General features: G+C 38.4%; 1 protein-coding gene and 1 long non-coding RNA gene across 4 annotated transcripts; both read left to right on the forward strand.

The window, feature by feature from the left end:
* Window positions 1-1,908: 1,908 nt before the first annotated feature.
* On the forward strand, window positions 1,909-2,674 carry LOC309486704. The gene is made up of 2 exons (XR_014201653.1): window positions 1,909-1,953; window positions 2,477-2,674. It is a non-coding gene; the product is annotated as an uncharacterized lncRNA (long non-coding RNA).
* Window positions 2,675-15,954: 13,280 nt separating this feature from the next.
* On the forward strand, window positions 15,955-25,555 carry fastkd3 (FAST kinase domains 3). Of its 3 annotated transcripts, XM_082161360.1 has the most exons (8): window positions 15,955-16,117; window positions 17,047-18,496; window positions 18,653-18,738; window positions 22,168-22,342; window positions 22,457-22,526; window positions 22,628-22,742; window positions 23,464-23,583; window positions 25,306-25,555. In XM_082161360.1, exons 2-8 carry the CDS (start codon window positions 17,056-17,058, stop codon window positions 25,402-25,404), a joined length of 2,106 nt encoding a protein of 701 aa, XP_082017486.1. In that variant the 5' UTR covers window positions 15,955-16,117; window positions 17,047-17,055; the 3' UTR covers window positions 25,405-25,555. The 3 variants fall into 3 exon arrangements, with proteins under 3 accessions (XP_082017486.1, XP_082017487.1, XP_082017488.1); XM_082161361.1 differs by lacking the exon at window positions 23,464-23,583; XM_082161362.1 differs by lacking the exon at window positions 25,306-25,555 and having other exon boundaries at window positions 23,307-23,504.
* The last annotated feature ends 131 nt before the right edge of the window (window positions 25,556-25,686 follow it).

A 25,686-nucleotide genomic window follows, 5' to 3' on the forward strand; every position in this document is an offset into this window, starting at 1 on the left:
TCAACCAGTAGTCAAGTCTTGAGCATTGGGCCTTATTAGAAGAACTGAACCATGTAAATTGTGATTTGTGAGGATTTCTCCATCTCCAATAATCTGTTAAGTGTAATTCTGAAATCAAATCTGAAATAACTTCCTCATAACAATGACAATTTGCTTTTGGAGGAGAACGATCTAACCAAAGATCATGAACCAAATTAAAATCCCCTCCCAAAATAATTCTATCAACAGCATAGGTGATTCTCCATTTTTTGACAGACTCCTTAAGAAAAACAAGCAATTCTCTATTCAGCGTTTTTTGGTTATATCCATAAATACACAGCAAAATAAAATTAATACCTCCTTGTTCAATTACTACCATAAGCCAATGACCCTTTGAATCACTTAGGTGGCATAAAACATTACAAGGCAGCCTATTAAACAGAACCATGACACCTGCAGAATGGGATGTACCATGACTAAAAAAAACTGAATCCCCCCATTGATTCTTCCAAAATTTAACATCAACTTCCTGAGAGTGAGTCTCCTGTAAAAAAACACAATTCGTCTTTTGCTCCTTGCAATAAAGAAAAATAGCCTTACGTTTTAAATTATCTTTTAGCCCCCTACAATTTAAAGAAAGAAATGATAACACCATTAAATCGAATGTGTCTCAATAAACCAAACAATAAGGACGATGTGCAGGAACGAGAAGAATATGTTCCTTTAAATTCTCAGCAACAAAGAAGATGCAACAACCAAAAAAGCACTATTGTCATTAAGTCAAACATTACCTTAGACTACAAGGCATTAAATCAGTCATTCAGGGTCCACACGCCGGTTATCAATCAAAGCGTAACCTTCTTTAAGGAACGCTCGCTTCCCCCTCTTCCGAGCCTCTTGAACCAACGGCCATAACTTTGCCCGAGCTTCCCTGTCTTCTTTGGAAAAGTCCTCCTTGAACCGAATATGCATATCTTTGCATACTCTCGCGTCCTTGGACTTTCTCCACACATCATCACGTACATTCCTCATTCCGAACTGAATGATGATGGGCCTTGGCGTGCCATCACTTCTCTTGATCCCCAAACGGTGAACAACATCCACCGTGTCTCGCAGCCGATCAACAGAAAGCGGAACCACTCTGGTTAAAATCCCAATCACCAATTCTCTTGCATCCTCTCCGTCTTTTTCTTGCAGACCAATCATTCTCAGATTCCATCTTCGTTTGTAGCGAGCTTGTTCCTCGTGGGCTTTCTTGAGAGAGCTGTTCACTAACTGTAATTCAGCGACTTTCTTCTGCAGCACGGAGATTTCTACCTTGTTCTCAGAGATGGCGCCCTTGTTAACTTCAATACGCTTATCAAAGCCTTTCAACAGCTCGGTCTGCTCATCCACTTTTTTGGTTAACAGTTGTAAGGCACTGAGAATAGCCATACTAGTTTCACCTTCTTCCACGGATCTCAACCTTTTCGGGAGCGGGCTATCAATCGGCGTGTGAGTAGGATTGGTAGATTTTGAGCTGGCTACATCCATGCCTTCTAAATCACTCTCGTCGCAAGCCTCGTGTAGGGCTAACAGATTATAGTTGTGATCAGCCATCTTCACAAAACTAAAAAAAACCTTCAGTGCGAGTGATAATTACTCCAAAAGTAAAAAAACAATACTTCCGATGAAAATTATGATTGCTGCATCTTTGAATGTCAAAATCTGGGAACTAAATAACAACTAATATACAGAGCCCGCAAAAGTTAGACCTCTCATTCCGCCATCTTGAATCCTCCGTGTCCAGTTTATATACTGTCTATGGTCCTTCGTTTCCCCGTGAAAGGAAGGATACATAAATGAACACTTAGCGGCCTATCCTACTCTATTCTACTCCATAAGTCATTGCGCGCCGTTGACGACAGCATTTATTTATTTTTAAAGGCGGCCGAGACTGCAGATCGGTGGTGGACAGCAAATTCACATTTAAATGTAAGTATTATGTTTTAATTTATTTAAATGGCTTGCGAAACCGAGTTAAAGTTTATTAGAAACTTCATCTTAACTCCTTCGTCACCATTGCGTGGCTTCATTTGCCAGGTAGTTTGAGGCAAAACTTGTGCTAATATTAGTTTAACGACCTATTTGTAATATTTGCACTAGTCTATCTCACTTGTGTATTAGGCTAAAAGAAATATGCTAAAGAAGTAAGCCCACAACAATAAGAAAAGCAGTTGATAAGGCAATGGGGTTTCACTTGTATGTGTTTTTGTAGTGCTGTCATGAAAGCTATGTGGTTTTAACCACATTTGAGTATATAGAAATATGATTTCTTAAGTAGTTTGTATGCATGTCTTGATGTGTCATATTTTGCAGTGTTAAGAATGCACTTAAGATTGCACCCCTGTGTTAAGCTTTTTTAGAGCAATTCAGGAGAAAAAAAAATACAAAGTTTGTCTGCAATGTATTGTGCTGTTGTTGTTAACAAGCCATGGTTAATTTGCTCTGCCCTTAGGATTGCAAGTGTCCTGGGACAGGTGAGGGTGTGAGTGGGAAACCCACTGCTGAAACTTGGCCCTGGTTTGTCCTCAGGGCCCATGGTGAGGAGGAGCCAGCACCAGCAGCACCAGCACCAAGGCAGAGGCGAGGAGAGTAGGGAGAGGATGGACAGGCTGTTTTCTCTTCTTGAGAAAATGATTGAAAAATATATTTTTTTTTCTACATATTCTTTAACTTTATTCACTATTTTTTAAAAGGAAAGAAAATCTGTACATTATTTTTATGCAACTTTAAATGTGTAATAAAAGAGAATGAATTGTTCTGGACATTGTTTATTATTGTCATAATTTCTACATGAAACAAACTCTTGTATACCTTTTTTTTCCAAATAAAATTGGTCAATGAAAATCATTTGTTCCACGGGCTACATTAAATGACGTTTTCCAACTATTAACAACATACGTTAAACACATCAAAATCAACAAACATTTACAGTACATAAAATAAGAAAAAAAAATGATGTAGACTATTATTAGAATAATAATTAGACTTTCAAAAAGAGTAATTTCTGGAAAAAAAATTCTGAAAAATTGAGTAAAATCTGAAAAAAGTACTTTTAATAACAAGTTTTTAGTATCAAGAGTAGAGGTATGTATTCTGCAGGGGAAAAAACTCCTTGTCAGGGTTTTTATTATAGTTTGTATTTATATTATGCTACTCCTGCATTTTACTTATGAATATTTTCAAGGTTGTTACATTATATACTTTTGTGTAGTTTAATGTAAAATCATATGTGAGGGGAAAAAAGGTAGCCTACTTCAGTAGGTTACTTCACATTTGTAAGTGACTATTTAATGAAATATGCAGTTCCGAAAATTAAAGTCCCATATCAGTTTGAAAATTAAAGTCTCATATAAGTTTGATATGTCCCATATCAAAGGACGCATCTGAAGCGCTCGGACCGCTCTAGCCTACGGAGGACTGTTCTTGTCGCCTGGCAACCGTGACAGCTGCCGATGACGAGCGCGAGAAATACTAGACTTTTTTATATTCAATTGGGTTTTATATTCAAACAGGGCTAAACCAAAAATACATGACCTGGCAGCGCCGGGGCTGAAACATCCTCACCATGTCCTCCAGTAAAATATAAAATATAAAACATAAAAATGACAATAGCCAATTCTAGCTCCATAGCTGTTTACTCAATTAGGCTATATCAAATGAATTATCAGGATGGCAGCTGTCCTCTCGCACCGTTGAGGAGCGGTGATCAGAAACACCTGGTTGCGCAATTAGGAAATCCTATGAAGGCTACATGGTGCGTCCTTCGGAAGACGCAAAGGCTGCATCCTTGAAGTCTTCAGTCCTTCGAAGGATGTAGCCTTCACATTGGGACACAGCTCATATTTGGCAATTGACCCCATGATGGCTGATTACATCACCACATCTATATCTGACAGGAAAATCTTCTATAAGTATCGCAGATGAGCACATCACAACATGAAATAAACATCTGAGTGATGAATGTGTGCTATTATGTAAGAGAAATCACTGTTGTCAACACTGTTTACATTAGATAAATGAACTATAACGCCTGGTTCACACCAGACGCCGAAACTGGCGCTTCACGGCGAGGGCCGGCTGTGAACGACACCATAGGTTAACATGGGCGCCGAAAGGAAGCGGCCTCCGTTCCGTGCCGCTTCTGCGTCCGGTGTGAACCATAGACTGTAAAAAATATGGACAAAGCGTCTGTGACGTCACCCATAGACTTCTGAAGAACGGTTTTGAGGCCGTTTATGGGGGGTATGGGCGGCGCCATATTTCAATACAAATGTTCAGAAAGGATAACTTACAGGTATGATGTGTTGTGTCAGATCATGGCCGAGACGTCAAATTTCAGGAATTCCACTCGGCGCAGCCTATGCTCGTTGTCAGCTGTCAATCAAGCTGTCAATCGCGCCCTTATTTGTCATACATTTTATATCTAAATACGATCTAAACTAACGAGTTAGAAAAAAATTCACCCCCCTCACAGTTGTCAGGCACTCGGAACCTATCGAAAAATACAATAAAAGTCCATGGGACCAACCTGTAAAAACATGAATTTATGCTGTGAAAACGGACATTTTAACATGGGGGTGTATGGACATTTGCTCCCTTTTGGGACCTTCCCCTAGCGGATTTTCGATGTATTGCAGTTTTTCGCACTTCCGGGTAGGCTTCATTTTTCAGATTAGAATGTTGCCGCTTGGTGTGAACCCGGCCTAAGGAAGGTAAATAAAAAAATCTATAAAGTAATGTGGGGATCTACTTAGGCAGGCATACAACACAGCTGCATCATATTTACTCAATCAATCATGTGATCGGTTGTAAGGTCACATGACTAATCAGGAAGTGATAAATGTTTGCTGGCTGCAAGGCAGACTCTTTTCGTGTGGATGCTAGACACTGTTGTGTGAGTTGGGCCCCTTTTCATGCAGGGTAATTCTAGAAGCGCGTGTCTACTCTTCACGGAGGACACAGGCTGCTGAATGGAGTTTTAACATTTATGTAATCACCCCAGTGTGTCTCGAGCTGCTGAACTGCACTGCAACGGAACGTTCACCTTTTTCTCTGCATGTGTTAATGCGCTGTGGGACAGTTGATCATACTGAAAAGGACCAGGCCAGCCACTGTTTTCCTGTAATTAATAGGCATTTCTTTACTGTTTCCTGTTGTTTGATTGTTTTTGTTTTGTTTGGTTATCCATAATTTTGCCACTCATGTGCTACATTCATAGTATTTCTTATTTTGACTAAGTGTTGCCATTTATGCTCTCTAACTATGTCTTCTGCGTAGGTTATCCTTGTACAAGGCCGGATCCACACTGATGCTTTGCCCCTTCTCTTCAGGGGACCATACTGGGAGAGACACTGTATTGGTGTGTACTTATAACTACAACACGGTGTGATATTTTGTAGTGGTATATAAAGATCTTAAGTGTGTAGTGCTTGTTGTGTTGCATGCTTCGACTGGTGTTGGGTTGCTGTCTCCTGTTTCTGTCTCTCCAGGGGCCTCCTGAGCAGGGGTTTTGCATTGGCTGATCCGACCTTCCTAGATTGAGGAAAATCCACCAGTCATTTACCACAGTGTTTTTTAAGATTCGTTTTAAATAACTTTTCTACGTCTTTTTGTACTAATGTAATAAATTTTGGAATACATTTACATTTCTTTCTCTTGTTGACTGTCCCTTTGCGGGGATAAATGTATTAGCCACACTACAGTCACAGGAAGAGTTGGGGTTCCCCCTGCCCATCATCAGGGGGTGGCGTAGTCAAACTTGAAATAAGGTATACTGCATGGCAGGTACCACAGTAACTACTAACTAAACATAAGTTATATATTTTATTTGTCCATTTGTACTGTTGATAAATTGAGGAACATTTATGTTGGATAAAAAGTAAGTTAACATGTCAGCAACAACCTCAACATGTAAATGTAGTGTTGAGCACATAAATCACAGAGGTAACGTGAATCTTGTCTGGATGTTGCAGGGACAGATGAGCACAAAGTGTGTTTATCCAGTGGAGTGTGGCTGATGAAGAAGGCTTTGAGTGAGTATACTACAGAAATAAAAAACAAAATCTATTTTATTAAGTTGTAGTTTATTTTAATTATTGTCATTTCAAAAAGAGTTATTACAGCACTTTTCTGATTCTTGATTTCTGTGCATTTGCTGCACAGCTTTTGGGGTGGAGCTGGGCCTGCAAGGAAAGATGATTGGCTGCATTCGTGGGGGGATTTTAGGGATCTTACTAAAATATAAAGTAATATAATTTCTAATACTGAAATCAAATGACACTGTGCTGTTAAAATGACTGCTTTTGTATTATGTTTGTGTATTTATGTAGGACCTGAAATGTCAGCATACTGGTGTGAGCCCAGAGCTGAATCCTGGAAATGGTGCCATGGATGAGACCCTCCATCACTCCACCGGCCCGCAACAACCTCCGGCACGAAGGCACGTGGCAGTCAACTGCTTCATCAGAATAAAGCCACAGAATGGGAACAGTGAGATGGCAGTAGGATGTGGGGTTCACCGCCTGTAAATACATGATTGTAGTTTGAATAAAGTTTCATGTGTTGTTGACTTGTATATGCATTTGTTTATTGATGGTTACTTTTATTTGTTCTTTTACAAATTTATTCATGTTTCTTATTGTTGTCAGTAAAATAATTATTGAATTAATTTATGCATTAATTCATTGCTTGACTGAAAATTGTAATGTGTTCACTGCATTTATCTAGTGTGTATTCATGCATAGCTATGTCATATGACAAAACAAATTACATTTAGCTTGTTTTATTAAATTATATCATTTTCAGTAAAACAAAGGTAATATAATTAAGTATTGGTCAGCATTTATCATTGTAAGATTAATAAGGGAATTAAGGATCAATATAACTCAAAGGGGATTGAATTACAGTGAATAAGAACCGAATTAATATGCAAATTATTCAGAATTAATATTTAACACTTTATCAACTATTCGTCCACCGAAAAGTTGAGATTAGGGTATTTTATCGATTCTGGACAGAATATTATCCCGTGGCCTACGGTAATAATATCATAAAATTATGATCACTGATTATGAGCAAGGTAACAAAATCTACTCTAAAATGTAGGCAACATCAAGCAGCTCAACGTTGCTACTTACAACGTTAGAACCCTAAATGACACCATCTGCAGCGAAACAGGTGAGCTCATCACGCACAAAGTTGAGCGAATCATAACCGGCTGCGAGAAACATCACATTGACCTTGTAGCACTTCAAGAGCACCGACTCCGAACACCCGACTCGGTGGGCTACAAGAAATACAGCAGCTGGACGATGGCACATACAGATTCATCGGAAAGCCACGGATCAGCCCTGCTATACAACACTAGAATCACTCAGTCTATCATCTCCGTCATCACTAAATCAGAGCGTATAATTGCCATTCATTTAGAAGGCAATCCTAAAATATGCTTTGTGTCTGCATACGCCCCGACAGAGACATCAGATTCTTCAGCAAAAGACACGTTCTACGACGATCTCAATGAGCTGATAAAGTCAATCCCACCACACACGGTCACCATTCTTGCCGGTGACTTGAACGCAAGAATTGGTAAGGACAGTCACGACACCAATCCTAGAGTGGTAGGCAACTTCAGCTACCACGCAATCTCGAACAACAATGGTCGAAGGCTAATCAGCATGTGCGAGTTTTTAAGCCTGCGCCCAGCGAACTCTTGGTTCCGAAATCGACTGACGAGACTGCGCACATATAAGAGCCCAAAAGGAGACTTTGCTCAATTAGACCAATGGTGCTCAATGGTGAGCGCCAAATTCAAACTGGCGCTGAGAACAACAAGAAGCCCATCCATCGCCAGGTGCACCTTTCAGAACGATAAGCTGAAAGATGTGAATATCCAAGCAAACTTTGACCTGGAACTCAGCAATCAATTCGCCGCTCTTTTTGACGAGTCGAGTCAAACCGAAAACGCCCAGTGCCTAATACAGCAAAGAGCAGACGCACTCAACACTGCGCTGGTAGAAACGAGTGAAAAGGTCCTGAGCAAAAGACCAAAGTCAAAACAGCCGAGCTGGGTCAGCAGTTCAACGTTGCAGCTCATCGCAGAAGAAGAAGTGGCGAAGGGCGATTTCAAGCGAAATCAAACGAGAGAAAAGAGAGATCAGTGGAGAAACAAGCAGTCGAGTGTCAAGACAGCTTTCGAAACTGACAAAGAGGCATATTTTAACACTCAACTAGAAGCTCTCGAACTGGCCAACCAAAAACACGAGCATCGCAAAATGTGGACTCTAATCGATAAAATCTCAGATAAGCCGCAAAATGCTGCTGCAAGCAAAGTCCAAATGCTCGATGGCTCTCAACCAAACTCGAAGACCGAGCTCATCAGCGATTGGGGCAAGTACTTCTGCAAACTCTTCAACAACAAGAGTGCGAAGGTGGAAACAGTCAACTTTCCAGAACCAAGCCCAGACATCGCTATTTCAATAACGATTCCAACGCGAGAGGAAGTGGTGAAAGCGATCAAACAGCTTAAGCGGAACAAGTCACCAGGACCCGATTATGCAATGACGGCAGAAGTCCTGAAAGACGGCGGCAAATTCATAGTAAATGAATTGCACAAACTCTGCAAGCTTGTTTTTAAGCATTGCTATGCACCAAAACAATGGACGTCGAGCCTGATCATCCCACTGCCAAAGAAGGGCAACCTGCAGCTGATGAAAAACTTCAGAGGAATCAGCTTGACATCCATCGCAGCAAAAACGTATAATCGCATTCTCCTCAACCGCATCCAGAATCCCATCGACAAGCTGCTTAGAAACAATCAGGCAGGCTTCAGGAGCGGGCGCAGCTGCACACAGCAGATCCACATCCTGCGAAGAGTCATCGAAGGAGCAAGAGCACAATTACTACCCTTATACATCACTTTCATCGATTTCAAGAAGGCATTTGACTCGATAGATAGGCCTATGATGTTCGCAATCCTGCGACACTACGGCATCCCACAAAAGATCGTTGATGCTATCCGAGTCTTGTACGACGAATCGACGAGCCAGGTGTATTTGGAGGGCCAGCTATCAGAGCCTTTCGCTGTCACAACTGGAGTATTACAAGGCGATGTTCTAGCTCCGTTACTATTCATCATAGTAATAGACTACGTCTCCAGGCAATCTGCTGGAAGCTTTGGATACCTTACACATAAAGGTCCTCCGCCCAGGAGTAATACGAGACCGCAACGTGGTACAGTAATAGCCAAAGAATCTAGAACCGAACGCAAGCTTAACGATTTAGCATTTGCCGACGATATTTCACTCCTGGAAAATGATCTCAGCAGGGCACAACAACAGCTCACCCAGCTACAACAAAAAGCTGGTGCAGTCGGACTAGAATTAAACGAGGAGAAGACGGTCCAAGTCCAAATGAATGCTTCCAGCGACAATGAACAACATCTACTAATTAACGGAAAGGATATTGAAATCGTAGACGAATTCAAGTATCTTGGATCCTACATCATATCGACGGAGAAAGATGTCAAAAATCGTATCTCTCTTGCATGGGTTGTCTTTACTAAGTTAAAGAAGCTGCTCACCGCTCCACCACCCAAGCCAAATATAGAATTCAGGACTCGACTCTTTAATGTAACTTGTCTATCTGTGTTGCTTTATGGCTGCGAGACATGGGTTCTAACAAAGGCTCTAGAGGAAGAACTGGATGTGTTTGCGAGAAAGTGCTACCGAACCATGCTGGGAATTAGTCAAGCAGACGCCCATATGACAAACGAGGAACTCTACAGACTGACTAAACAACATCCAGTCAGCGCGACCATCCGCAAGCGACAGCTAGAGTTCGTAGGCCACTGTCTTCGCATGGAAGAAAATGAACCAGCTCACATCTACGCCATCTATCACTCAGAAGTCAGTGATAAGAACAAGCGAGGAGCACCTCGCCTAACCCTCAGACACAAAATCCGAAGCTACATCGACGAGTACAACAAAAGCCAAAAAGTCCGAAATCAAATAGCTCTCCCCGCAGCGAAGAGCAGTCAGTCACTCACCCCTATCGAAAGGGAAGAGGAAACAAAAGTGATCATCAGCATCGCCAAGAATAGAGAATTGTGGAAACGTATTGTCGAGCTCCATACCAGGGGACCCGACCGATGATGATGATGATGATGAACAAAATCTACAGTTTAAGGAAGTAACTTGTAAGCACAGTAGCACACAGCACAATACGCTTGTATGTAAAATCAACCAAGACTTTATTGAACTACTCTAATACACACAAGGGTGAATGACGGATAAGGATTAAGATGTGAAAAAAAATAAAACTGCCAAAAAAATTCAAATTTTAGGACTTTCTATACTTATTAGAGTGTTGTGTATGTAATGCAATGACATGTACACATTTCAAGAATGTAATTAACCACTTTTTTTGGTGAATCAGATCTTTTTCCCCATGAAAATGTCATTCCTGGGTAACGTAATGAATTTTTTAATGAATTACATTTCTACCATTGTTGGCATATACAAATGTACTGATCTCCATAATTGGAGCTCAACAAACAACTAGTGCTCGTAAAACTACATTTTAATCACAATTAATATAGGCTAATCAATTTGGGATTTCATATAGACATGGGCTCAGTTTTGGCTGCTGATAACTCAAAATTCAGAACCAAATTTTTAAAAAAGCTGGAAAATGTTTAAAAATGTTTTCCAATAAAGTAAATAAGACTTGTTTTATCATTAACTCAACAAAAAACAGAATTGTGTAATCTAACACACAAATATGGGTTAAATGAATGGCCTGTGTCATTGTTAGCCGGAATGACATACTGTTAGACGGAAGGACATTCTGCAGTATTTTTCAGGATTACCATAAAAACCATCCTCAGTATCATTTTTTCCTTTCCAACACTCAAACTTGAAACAAAGTAAGAGACACTGACAAGTTTTTAATGATTTAAAAAAGTTAAATTCATTGATAATGACCCATGTGACTCATTGAATCATATGAAATCAAGATGAATGACAGCTAAAATATGGCAAAAAAACATACAATTATGTAAATAATGTTAATGTTAATAATATAACAATAATAACTTTGCCTAAAAGTTTTTAATGTTAATTAAAAACTAGATTGTTGTGCATATGTCATTCTGGATAACGGATGACATGTCCTGGCTAACAGAGGTTTTTTGTTATACAAGAATGACATGTTGTTATCCAGGAATGACAAAAACCAATATTTTTTCTTTATAATCAGGCACTAACTTAACCACCTATGGAAAACTACAACTTAGCTATCATCACTTAAGGTAATCTTTTAGATCAAATAGATCGTTTTTTAATATAAAATCATTATAAATGTTTTATTAGTGTTATCCAAAAGGTCACATGATATTGCTACAAAGTGCACCAGTGACCGAAATATCAAAATATCGAAATTTTAAGAGACGCTTCCTGACCTTTGCACATGTTCTAGTGCTCCTTCAGGGTCTTCTTTTTGATACAATATTATGTCACATGACATACCAAAATGCATTATGGTATAAAATGGTCATTGATGTCTGTTATCCAGGACTGACATTAGAGAAATCACAATTTGGGGAAAAAAGTCGTTCTGTCATAAAAATGTAAATAAGCTTAGTATTATCACTATATTTGTAGGAATCATTGAAAACATCAATACAATTATGCCCAAGTAGATTTTAAATACTTTTATTTATATATTTTTTTTTAAATTGTATTTTTGTATTCAGATTTTAAGCCGGGACAGTTACCCGGAATGACATTTTGAGACTTTTGAGCTCAATAGTTCCTTAAAGATTAATTATTTATAATGAATTCTCACATGAGTAATTAAAGAGGGGGAAGTTGAGTCACTTAATGAAGTGCATTTAAAAATGTATACATTTTTATATTATGAATATGCTTGGGACACCAGAATTGACACGCCACGTCATTGACCCACAAACTAAACTAACGAAAACACACAAACATTTATTCAAACAGTGACAGAGAAAAGTTATGTTATTAACGGAGGGTGAATGGAGTCCCAAATGTCTAGCGTTAGACACTATTTCTTGAACGCAACCTGAGAGAATCAATCTACTAGCACTTTAATCTTAGTTCGTTTTCTTAATAAGATTTGCACCAGCACCAGTTCAGCCAGAATTAGGAGAGTGTGTACTTGCGTTTGGATGCTCCTGTGAGCGCGTACGTTCCCTTCTGTGACGAAGTTGCTGGAGAGGGAATCTCTTCGGCGCTGATTGGCTGGCAGTCGGTCGATGGTGCGTTCTGAGCATAGACAGTGGTTCTGAGGGACAGCACTCGGTGGTGAGTGGTTGGTTGGCTTTGCCGGGTGGCGCTTCATTCGCGGGATTTCCTGGATTGCGGGTTGCTATGCAACGGAGTTTCCTCTGAGTCTGGAGCGACTCTGAGAGGGTTTTCTTTGACGAAGTTCAACGAAGGATCTTACGGAAGAGTTGATGAGTTTTGAATGAGCTCTTGGTGGTTTGAAGAGTATGTAAGCGTACACGCTGGACGATGGAAAGGTCAGCACAAAGCAAGGCAAAAAGCAACGCATAGCTGCTTGCCATTGGGTTATAAGCGTGTCCATCCGATCCGTCCTTCCGAGTGCGATAGCCAATCAGATATTGTCTTGGGCGGGACCTACGCTTCTCCTACGCTACGGTTCTCTGGTTCTTGCATGTAATTAGCGTAATGTCCACGTGATCATGTGTGCCCAAACTTCTGAGAGTTTAGTTAAACACTTTAATAAGCCAACTTAATAGTTTAAATATGGTGCATCCTACACACATCTACTTTATATCAAAATTCTAGAAATCATTTACCCATCAAGTAGGTACCAAAATACATATATTTCCCATAGTTGAGGTGGAAGTAAATAAGGATTTAGCTGTGATAAGTGTTTAACACACAAAATTAACTTGGGTAATATAAAGCATGTAATACAGAGGATACACATGTATGAGGCAACTTCTGGTGATTAGTTCCTATAACTGAGGTAGAAAACCCTACGAATAGGCTGTAATAAAAGGTTAAACACACAGAAAGAACTCCACAGGTTATATAAAACATACATGATACTTAAGATATATGTGAGGTAAATACTGGTGATCAATTCCACTTATTGGAAGCAATTTTGAGACCGTTGTTTGTATTAAACCACAAGTGGGTTAATTTCAGTCTATTGGTTTTGGAGACAAAAGTCTCTGGAATTTACGGCTGCAGAAAGGAGGTGTCCCCTGGTTTAAGGTTTGTGGTGATTCTGGGCCATGGGAATGCCTTAGCATCCTTCGTTTCCTGATAAGGCTGTGGATTTATGCATTGGGGTCACCACAGGGTTTCTTGGCCATTTGGTCATAAGTTTGGGGAACAAAGAGAAATCTTTTCCTGCTGTCCTGGCATCGCTGGTATGAGATTAGACAGGCACAAAAAGGGAAAGGGGGGTGACATCTCCTTTAGCCATTTCGGCACCATGACTGTGTTTTATGACTTACTAATGGTTCGATGGGGAATCTTTCCGAAGTGTGGAATGCGGTGTTGGGTTGTGTGAATGAAATGGACAGTTCACGGATAATCCTACATCATTATTATTGTGTGTAAGTTTTGGGGTGGGCTAGCAATACAATTTGTTCTGGGGTAATATTCATTTTTAAGGAGTGATACTTACATTTTTCGAGTATAAAATCAACAGTTTTCTCCAAAGGCGAGATCTCCCCATCAGACAGAAATCTTACTTTCTTCAGACACATGACACATCACTTTTGAATGACTGGGATCATATTCTTCAGACACCAGACATAATGCAACTATTTTAATTTCTTTGGAGCTCTAAATTAAAACAAACTAAGTTCACAAGTACACAAGAGGTTGCACTTTATTCTTATAAGTAGTTATGTTACGTCTGACACAGACGCTCCGAAGCTTGCTTCAAACTCGAACGGTCCTTGCAATGAACCACTGCTTCGGAGCTTGTATCATTACGTCACGTGAAAATGACTTCTGAAGCAAACACACTGGTTCACTCCTGTAGTGAACCACCTGACTGCTTTGACAGCCCAATCCAGTGTTGACAGGTTTGAAACCTAGCGGCTGTATTTCTTAAAAAAGTGAAGCTAAACCATGGCAACACTGTGGGTTGCAGTAGTCGGTGTCTCTAAAGCTGGTGAAATTGTTTAAAAAAAAAAGATATCACCTTTCACCAAAGACAAAGAAAATAATATTTCTGAATAAAAACCATACCATTTAATGAACACTTTGTCTAAGCCTTCTGCATGTACCCAAAGCACACCCTCTGCCACATTGTTTTATTATTAATTAGAGAACATATGAACATTGTTGCATAAAAATATGCATCAAAGACAGAAACTTCAAAAACCCTCTGCTACATTATACAAGTAGTTACACAAGCACATCCTTTTCAACATACAAAAATATCAGTCCCACCAGTTAACAAGTTAAGAGTTCTGCTTCCCACAGCTAAACAAGATAAAGCTTTCACACATACTGCCCTGCAAAAAAAAAAAAAAAAAAAAATTGGTTGTAATGGGAATTATAGTGGTCTCTGTGGGTCTCTACTGATATGTGTTAGGTTCTATTGGTGGGGGCATTAAATCCTAATGGAATATGTCTCAAACACACTACAAAAAAGAATTCTGTAGTGGTTTAAATTAAATGGTAAAAGCCAATGGTTCCTATTGGTATTTTAATAGAAACCATTAGTATTTCTGTGATGGTTTCCAACTTTTTTTAAGCTGGTCTGATCTTCTGTCCTTGTCTAAAGAAATAATTACACACACACATCATGCTTAATGTTTTATTATCAAGGTGAACACATGAAATTCATCAGTATCTGTAAAATTCACCTACATAAATGAGTTTCACAGCACTAACACTGTTTCAGCTTTGATCGCCTCGGTAAACACGTAATAAACGGGGCGTTAATATTTAAGCCTACTTGCATTTTATGGTTGTCAGCTTTGTTGCATTACATTTACTTTACCGGGAGATGGTGCTGCAATTTCTATATGAAAGAAGCTTCGAGTAATGAACCATTTTCGACACAATTGTATCAGAAAGCAATAATGCTTCGAAACGCTTCATTTGGCCATCACTACTTATAAGTCTACGCTGATCTTGGATTAACACACCGACAGCATATGAATGTTAATGGGATAGTCCAACCAAAAATAATAATTCTCTCATCTTTTACCCACCCTCATGCCATCCCAGATGCATATGACTTTCTTTCTTCAGATAAACACGATTGAAGAGAATCCATCCGATGAGTTGAGCTGACATAGTAGTAGTAGAATATAAATACAGATACAATGAAAAAACAAAACTAACTTAATATCACTAAAATTAAATGGGAAGCTGCTCACATGTAAACACAACACTTGACGTCTTCACTTCCAGGTTAAGCATCTGTCAATCAAAAACTCAGTAGCCAATGAGAACACACCGCTGTTAGCCCCGCCCCCACGAGAGTTATGTGCCTCAGAGCCTGAATGGCGAACGAAAACTCAAGAAGCGCATTTGTAAGTACAGATCAGCGAAAGAAAAAAAGGGAAAACAATTAGTAAAACATGCAGTGTATTAAAAACAAAGTCAAAATTTTCCCTGCGATATTTTTTTTTTCCTGTTTCAAAGACATTTTATTAAGTTTCAATTTATATTTTCATTCATTTCTTCATTCATTTCTTGAAAAGTTCGTTCAATTTTAAAGGCACAAAAATAATCCCATAGTATATGCGGGAAAACAAATTAATGCAATCATGAGATTTATTAGGATTAGTGGATAGATAAATAGGATATGGATTACGTGAGAAATGAGAAATATTGAATTCATTCTCTTTACACACACATAGGTGGCGGTATGCACCAATGAAGTTGGTTTGCAACCCGCTTTAGTAGAAGAAGAATCAACCTCACTCATGTAACTCTTATGTGAGTGACTCTCAGTTGTACGTTATGTATCATAGATTGTACCGACTTTATTTTGTGTCATGTGTATGAGTAGTTAAAAACTGTGCCGCTTTGTGTGAAATCTGCACTGGACCCATGTCCAAGAGGTAACTGCTTTTCATTATTTTATTTTTTTTTAGTCTTAGATTGTTGATTTCACACTTGAATGATTCACTACAAAATGATTCAAGAGTTTTTACTGTTGCTGAAATAGAAATGTCTTAATATTATCATTATTGTTATTATTATGTTGGCTTGATAAAGCCAATGATCCATGATATTCATCACACTCTTTTAAATAATAGTGTACAACTATACACATAGCACTCACTGAAAGAAAAACGGTTGTACTGTAGGCTATATCATGCATACAGTATAACCCTCATATTTTTGTATAAATTGTGCTATACTTTAATAGAGCACCCCAGTATCCCCTTAGACGTAGAAATGACAGTTTAATCATATTTAATTGGAATTGTGTTTAAAAAAAAAAATGTATTAGCTATTAAGAGACATTCTGCTTTATATTCCAAAACATAAAACATTTTCTAAACTATTTAACAGAGTAGGTACCTCTACAAGCATGATGAACACAGGATAGCCATAAATTACGTCAAATGCTATATATGATATACCATCATCAGTTACATTTTTATAGTTTAGAATAATAGCTGCTGAATAGTAACAATGGCACTTTTGATATTAATTTAATATTTTATGACTGTTACTGAGATGACATATATATATATTATCAATCGGTGCATATCTAGTCAGATATTGTGACCTTACCACAAGTGAGTTGCCCAACCCTTTTCCACCTCGTCCTTCATCATAGCAGAATTTGCATGATTTCTGTGTTACAAGCTGAAGGATGGAGTGAGAAACTGAGAAAGCATCAATTTGAGGTTTTGAAAGTCACCCATTTGAAATCTTACTGACGGTACCTTGAAACAGAAAAATGGATATCTCTGATCAGAAGTTTAGTAGATGATGTTTAATTTTAATTGACATGTTCTTTCTTTTGTTTTGACTGCAGATTAAGGATATGGTAGCTCTTTTTACCATGGCCAAAACCCTGGCACTGAGGCTGCATTTGCTGAGACATTTGGATGACCAAATCCTTCTTTCACTGAAAGCATGCACTGGTAAGCGTCTGGTTTCTCCCTGTCTTCGAACCTTCGCTGCCTGCTTTCCTACACGTTCCAACCTCAGTCCAAGGCGTATATGCACCACAGAACGAGACCCACTTTTCCTTTTTGCTGGAACCATTCGCCCTTACCAGGAGCTCCTCGCCAGTGGAAGTGGTCTGTCATTGTTGCACCACCTTACTTCTGATGAGGAACACACCTTTATGAAACGACTCTCCTCCTGTTCTTCATCTCAGCAAGTTCTATGTCTCTTGCGATCTTACCCTGTACTCTCAGCTGCAGCAGCAGTATCTGTACTTCACAGACTGGCTGACTTGGAGCAGGATGCCACATGTGGTCTTCGGGAACCAGGGATACTGCTATCAGATTTGGCCCTTAATAAACTTTGTCAAAGACTGGAACATGATTCAGCCAGATTAGAGGATGAAGTGTTGGTTAGAGCTCTCCTGGGCTGTACGCGTCTCTACCTTGACCCTCAGAGCCGTCTAGTGCAGAGGCTAGTGTTCGAATGCCAGAAGAGATTAGATTTGGAACACTTAAGTGTTGAAGCGCTATGTGGTTTATCAAGGGCTTTCTTTGCATTGGAAGGGCCTGACGGTGGGATGGTAAAACTGGCTATGAATCAGCTCCAAAATAAAGAACCAGCTCAATGGAATATGACAGAGCTAGTTGCTGTTTACTGCATGCTAGCAAATGGTTTGGGTGAAGATGGACACTACCTGGAGCTTCTAAATGAAATGAATGCGCTGGCACTTCGACAGGCGCAACGAATGGACCCAGTGGCGGTTAGTACGATTCTAGGTGCTTTAGTCACATTGAGACAGAATCAAGCATTACCACTTGTAATTGCGCTTTGCAAGCAAGCTGTTCATCATGTACAAAACTTTGCAGATGCAGAGCTGACTGTGGTGTTGTCAGCACTTATGCACTATGGACACAGCGACCACTTTTTGGTGGAAGCTCTTGAGCGGCATGTGCCCAAAGTTGCCTTCACCGCACATGCAGAAACCGTAACCAAGGTGATGCAGTATTTCCAGAGACGGCGCATTCTTTCTCCACCAGTTTTGAACACTGTGGCTGAGAGTTTTGTGTATCGCGCAGAGGAGTACTCGACGTGGCAGGTGTCACAACAGATAGCTGCACTGGGAGATTTGGGATATCTGCCACCTGACGTTGGGAGATTGTTCGGAAAGGTGGAGTCTGTTTTGCATGCCCGGTTTTCACAATTTCAGCCCAGAGCCCTTCTAGACCTACTGTATGCCTGTACACTTCTACAGAGGTACCCACTTAACTTCGTCTCAAAAGTCTTCAGCCCTTACTTCATGCAGCAGCTACAGGGTAAGAAGCAGTGAAGAAGCATGTTCTATGCAGTACTTGGGATTCATTTTCAGGAATATTCATTTAAATCATTTAAATTATTTAACACTTGATCATTAACATGCTTCTGTGCTTACTTTTTTGAATAATATATTTTCCATCTCTGCACTTTCTAAGGGGAGGGCAATGGGTTGGACCCCATAGTGCTTGCAAAGCTGACTCAACTCTACATGACTGTAAAGCTGGAGTGTCCGTTTTATGATGTGAGTAAAACTGTATTTTTCTATCTCACACCAAACATGATGTAAAAAAGCTGAGCAAATCACTAACATGGTTCTTTCACACCAAGAGCGAAATTAATCTGAATGTGAAAGAATTTAACTTATTTCAGTACAATAAAGGGCACAAATCGAATCACCTTTTAGCTAGGGGTGGGGAAAAATTCTTAAGACAAACGATAACTGGTTACCATGATCACTATGATGATTTTTAAATGATTGATACAAAGTAACTTTCTGCAGAAGTACCGGTATGTCCTACTCTGTGCTGTACACAGCAAAAATAAAGTTGACCTAACCTAACCGGGCGACTTTAAAGAAAATATTTTGGATCGGCTTACACTGCAAAAAATGCTTTTCTTACTTAGTATTTTTGTCTTGTTTCCAGTCCAAATATCTAAAAATCATGATGAATTTACTTGATGAGGAAAATGTCATAAGATATTATGTCTTGTTTTCTGGGGAAATAAATACAAATTAAGTGAGTTTTTGCTTAAAACAAGCAAAATTATCTGCCAATGGGGTAAGAAAATGAATCTTGTTTCTGTTTCAATTAAGATTATTTTTCTTATCATTGGCAGATAATTTTGCTTGTTTTAAGCAACAACCCTCTTAATTTGGATTTATTACCCTAGAAAACAAAACATAATATCTTATGACATTTTCCTCATCAAGTAAATTCATCATGATTTTTAGATATTTGGACTGGAAACAAGACAAAAATACTAAGTAAGAAAAGCATTTTTTGCAGTGTAAGCCGATCCAAAATATTTTCTTTAAAGTCGCCCGGTTAGGTTAGGTCAACTTTATTATCCCCGAGGGGCAATTTGTTTTGCAGTGTTGAAAATCAAGCTTTTAATGTTGTTCATATGTCTATGTGGTGTTTTTAATATGCTTTAAGACAAAACCATGTACAAATTCATAAGTCAACACTATTGCCGAGTATTTTCTCTTTAAAACTGCGGTGAACCAAAGACAGTCTCAAAAACGCGGTTTGAAATCGCTGGTGTTTCTGACGTCACAAACTACCTTGTAACTGTCAACATGCCGGCGAGCTTTAGCATATCATTAACAGCAAACTAACAGGGAGTCTTGAGAGATGCCAGGTTATGCCGGTATATTTTTCTGTTGATATGAAAAATCAGGTAGATTTAGCAATATAGCGGGGTGTATGATGTATATTACTTTCTCCACTGACGTTCTTCTGAGTTGTTCAAAGGGTAGCTGTCTGACTCTGAGATGGCGAACGGGAACATGGTTTGTGTAACATTAGCAACACATTATTGGCGAATCATATTTAACCACATTATGTGTCCGACGTTGTGAAGAGCGATACCATTGTGCAGCGTTTACCTCAGTAAGTTGGCCGAGTGAATCTGTGAGTGGGGCCGGGGCTAATTAGCATATTCATATACAGTACTAAATGTTTAGAATAAATGAAGCAATGGAGTAGAGTTATACTCAAGCTATTTTAAGGTGAAATTTTCATAGAATGTTTTTGCATTTCACGGTGCTTTCTTTTTTTCTTTAAAAAAAAAAGAAAAAAGAAATCAACATCCTGGACGTTGAGAGCCAAAATTTATAAAATGTTAAATGCATAAACACTTTTAAAGTTGCAATACATTGTGCAATACAATGACCTTGTCCGCTAAATATTGTTGGAAGGTATGGAAAGTAATATCCTTTTATGGAATATTATTTTTATGGAAAGCTTGTATTCATTTTGAAGAATTAAATCCTTTTGAGTGAATGAGACAAGTAAAGTGCGTCTGTTGCAGAAATCATCATCATCATCAGGTAATAAAAACACAACTGTTCATTGTTAGTTCATGTTAGCTCAGATCTATTAAATAATATTCCCCCGGTTTCACAGATAAGGCTTAAGCCTAGTCCCAGACTAAAATACATTTTTGAGCTGTTTTAACAGAAAACAACTTGTCTTGCACTGACAGATCTTAAAATATGTCAATGCCATTACAAGATGCACGCCAGTAATGTGTTTCTCTAAGGCACGTTAATAAAAGCTACGCAAATTGAGCTAAGGCCTATTACTGGCTTAATCTAAGGCCAGACCATTAACAAATACTACTTTTGATTTTAATAATGTATTAATAAATGTTAAAATAAACATTTGAAAAAGGTTAATAAATGTTTTAGAAGTATTATTTATTGTTAATTCATTCAACTAATGTAGTTAACTAATGTAAACAAATGGAACCTTAAAGTGTTACCTATCTATGCAATAAATACTTCAGAAATAAGATGATCTTTAACTTATTTTTCTGGATCTTGTGAGTAATCTAGTGTGGGTGGCCCAATCTGTCAACTATGTGCTCAACATTATTTTCCGGTTATCACTGTAAAGCTGCTTTGAAACAATCTGTATTGTAATAAGCGCTATATAAATAAAGGTGACTTGACTGTTTCCATTGAAAAAGACTTACAATGATATTTTAATGACATCAAATCTAGTTTCAGTGTTGTGGTAGGGACTCAAATATGTGTGACATGTCCGTTTAGATAAAAAAAATAAAAAAACATATATATAAATGGTCTGTAATCAACAACAAAAACTAATTTTAAGTTGGTTTAAAGTAATATTTATATTAAAAAAATTCATTTGAAATAATGTCAAAGTGTTGAGACATAAATTCAGCTAATTCTATTACAATGATACCACAGTTGTACTCTGGAAATCCAGAGTTCTCGTGAGAGCACAAGTTGAATTTGCTCAGCGAGTTTACTCTGGCGTCGAGTAATGATGCTCATTAAATATGCCCTTGTATCCGAGCTGCACCAATCATATTGGGTTATCTGATATAGGCGGACCAGAGGCGAGCTAAACAGATGACGACAGCGCTGTGACGTCGAAGTCATTAGTAAACATTGCAGGATGAACACCAGTTGTTTGAATCGGCTTTGGCCGCTACAATGAACTAGTTGGCTTGACTTTTTATCTAAAAGAGGAACAGAAGACGCCGCTCGAATCGTTCCTTTGCAAGAAGGGCATTTTTGCTGTTTTGCCGACCGGATATGGCAAGTGTCTAATCTACCAGTTAGCTCCACTGATAGCTAAGCGTATGGGGCTTGTTGTGATTGGTCGTTGTGTTATCCAGTTGTGTGAAGTGAGATTTTCAAATGCATGCTTGATGCCGCCCCTCGAGCTGGCCAATTTTCATTAGTCGATGTCAGACCATTAATCTTTCAGATTTAGGTCTGGATTTCCAGGCTACCACAATTGTGGGACATGAACAAAAATGGTGTTTGGACCTATAAATGGTTCATAATTATAATCAGTAATTTATTTTAATGTGAAGGTGTGTAATGACTCTGTGTTTATATTTACCAAACACCCGTTTATGTTGCTTATTTATTCATAACCAACCATGCTCATTTCCTACACTTAACATGCAGGGTCCACGACTTTCGCCAAAGTTTCGTGTGAAGTCATTTTTGGCTTCTGGACAGTCTTTGGAAACCCATGTGGATCCTCAATTCTACAATGCTGTGAAGTCTGGCCTAGTGGATCTGCTGGGAGCTCGATCTTACTTTGCTTCCAGAGTACTTACACCATACTGCTATACGCTAGGTAAAGATGATACACCCAGTGTGACCCTGAAAATTGTACAGCTGTCAACTTCTGACACTAACACGTTTCTGTGGTTGCGTATATGCCAATATTTTCTTGTTTGTATATCTGCAGACATTGAGATAAAACTAGATGAAGAAGGGTATGTCCTGCCTGCCTGTCATTCAGAAGAAATCCATAAGAGGTAATGCATGTCCTGATCTTTGCGGGGGGAAAAGCAGTCACTGATGTTTAGTGGTCTGTAAGATTATATATTCTGAGCTCAACATTAATTTGTGTTATCAGAATTGCTCTCTGTATTGATGGGTCAAAGCGCTTTGCAGCTAATGCAGAGAAACTTCTAGGCAAGGAAGCCATCAAGCAGCGTCATCTGAGGATTCTGGGATATGAAGTTGTTCAGGTAAAACCAACATCACTTCTCTTGCCTTTTTATTTACAGGCTGTCTGTTTTACTAAAATGTTAGTTACCTTGCCTTCATAAGTGTATTTGCATAGATCATTTTAAAATATCTAAAATGTTATTTTAAAGGAACGGTTCACCCCATAATGAAACTTTGGTCATTTACCCTAATATTGTTCCTCATGATATTCTTTCTTCTATTAAACACAAGATACAGTTATGGTCATACATTTTGCATATTCTGCAAGGTGCATGTAAAGTTAAGTAGTTTTAACAAAATAAAAGGGATCATAAAATTGCCTTTTTTAGTGCTACCCTGAATAAGCTTTTACAAATCAGATGTTTAGAAACAGATTTTCTTTATCTGGATAATCTTGCTCATTCTTTGGTTTTCCAGGATCTTCTGCATATTTGAACCATTTCCAGCAGAGACTATATGATTTTTAGATCTATATTTTAATGCTTAGGACAATTACAAAAGGGCACAAACAATCATTGATGCATACTTTTTTGATGATTTTCTTTTTTTTTTTTACTTTATTTGAACTTTTTCTTTTAATTTAGCACTGCCCTTCAGAAGCTACATATAATACCAGAACAATTTCCCAGAAGACAAAATGAGGACAGTTTACTCTTCTTGAGCTTCAGTGAATGATTGCACCTTTTGTAATTGCTGTGTATGAATTGTACTCAGTGTGAAACTACAGCCACTGTTAAATAGGGTTCTAGTATGCAGAAGAAACCAAAAAATGGGCTGGACCTGAAGGGTTTTTCTGAAGAACAGGACAAACTAGTGTCTCATGAACAACTATCTCAAAACATCATTATCGGGATCATCCAGGTAAGGAAACGAAGTATTAAGAATCAAGCATATGTAAACAGGATTTTAAATTAAATTATTTCTTCTTGGACTATATGTAAACTTGTGTGAAATTGCTTATTCAAAGAAGTACTAAAAATAGCTATTTTAATGATCCCTCTTAATTTGTTAATAAAATTTTTTCAGATTGTGCAAGGTGTATGTAAACTTACAAATGTACTGGGGTTAGACAATGAAACTGAAACACCTGGTTTTAGACCACAATCATTTATTAGTATGGTGTAGGGCAGATGTGTCAAACTCAGTTCCTGGAGGACCACAGCCCTGCAGAGTTTAGCTTCAACCCTAATCAAACGCACCTGAACCAGCACATCAAGTCATTCAGGCTTATTTGAAAAATACAGGTATGTGTGTTGGAGCAGGTTTGGAACTAAACTCTGTAGGGCTGTGGCCTTCCAGGAAATGAGTTTGACACCACTGGTGCAGGGCCTCCTTTTGCGGCCAATACAGCATCAATTCGTCTTTGGAATGACAGATACAAGTCCGGCACAATGGCCAGAGGGATTTTGAGCCATTCCAGAACAGGTGACTGTGTAGGCTATCAACTGCACTTTCATGTTCATCAAACCATTCTGTCACAAGTCTTGCTGTGTGCATTGGAGCAAATGTTCTTGACCCTTAAGAAACTTTACTTAATGCTGTCACATAACAAATCTGCTTCACAGGTAAAATTAAAAGAATTGCTAATTAGAACATTGAAATACAAATGTAAAGCCTGTACAAATACTAGAAATCGTGAAATAATGGAAACATCATGTAACAAACAGTACACATTTCATTTATCTATTAAAACTTTAATGTCATTTTGGTCACTTTTTCCAAAAATTCATCGTTTTTTGTCAGAGTGATGTTCTTTTCTAATTTGATGTCATTACATTGCTGTCTTGCCGCCATCCAGTCACTGCATTGCTGATTATGGTTTCAAGTATCTATATATATTCCCTTTCCAATGAACACAAGAACGCGCAGTAATCTCAGAAAACTTAATCCAGATATTTTAATCAAATTCGTTTGAAGAACCACATTAGCCAGAGATCAGTTATCACGATTAGAAGATATGGCATCTGTCAAATCATCTCAGATGTATTAAGTGAGGTATGAAGAATGGACCCAAGGTCATAGACGAGCCAGCAAGATGCGCACCAACAATTTGTCTTCTTTTGAACTCTGTCCATTATGTTGTGTGGATGGCAATATTTTATGTACAGCTGTGCTTTTGCTCTGCTAATTCAAACTTCACACTCTGCTCTTACTAATGGAACGTAAAATCAGTGATGTTCGGCCACCAGGCTGCGCATATGCGTGAAACCTATAACAAACCAGTGTTTGTTTCAGGCTGCACATATGTGTGAAACCTATAACAAACTAGTGTTTGTTTCATTGTCCAACCCCTGTATTTAAAAAATGTCTCTGTTGTTTTTTAACATTCGATCGGATACAAAAGTTTCAAGCTCTGAACAAGGATAATAAGGGTAGTGTAAAAGCAATCCATTCAACTCCAGTGGTTTAATCCGAGCCTTCTGAAGCCATACAAATTTATAACACCATGAGGGCAAGTAAAATGAATTTTTGTTTTTGTTTTTGAGATAACTAATCGTATATTCTTAATTGGGCTTAACTTGCACAAGTTTGGTTTTATGTCCTACAATGGTCTTTTTTTTCTTTTCTTTTAATGGTCTCTAGATTTCATACTATGAGTTTGAAAAACTCAAGAATAAAGTGGAGGTTGTGGAATATCTGCACAAGAAGATCTTTCCTAACAGCTACAGACTCAGCTGGTGACATCTGGATCACTAAATGTACATTGAATTCCTATTTCGAAAAGCAGTAGATTTATTAGGTATATAAATGTTTACTTTGTGTACTGATTTTTTCTTTTTGCTCTTAATGTTTGATTCTATGTAAATTCCCATAATAAAAGGAGTGCATAAGATTTTGTCTATTATTGTTTCTCTCTAAATGAAACAGGCACATTCTTTCCCGAGTCAGTTGCCATTTCTATTTTCTCTGTTCTCACACTGAAATGGTTTCGATTTGTTACCAGTTTTGAACCACTGGCATTGC

Source organism: Leuciscus leuciscus (assembly GCF_965113295.1).
Source record: "Leuciscus leuciscus genome assembly, chromosome: 2".
NCBI lineage: Eukaryota > Metazoa > Chordata > Actinopteri > Cypriniformes > Leuciscidae > Leuciscus > Leuciscus leuciscus.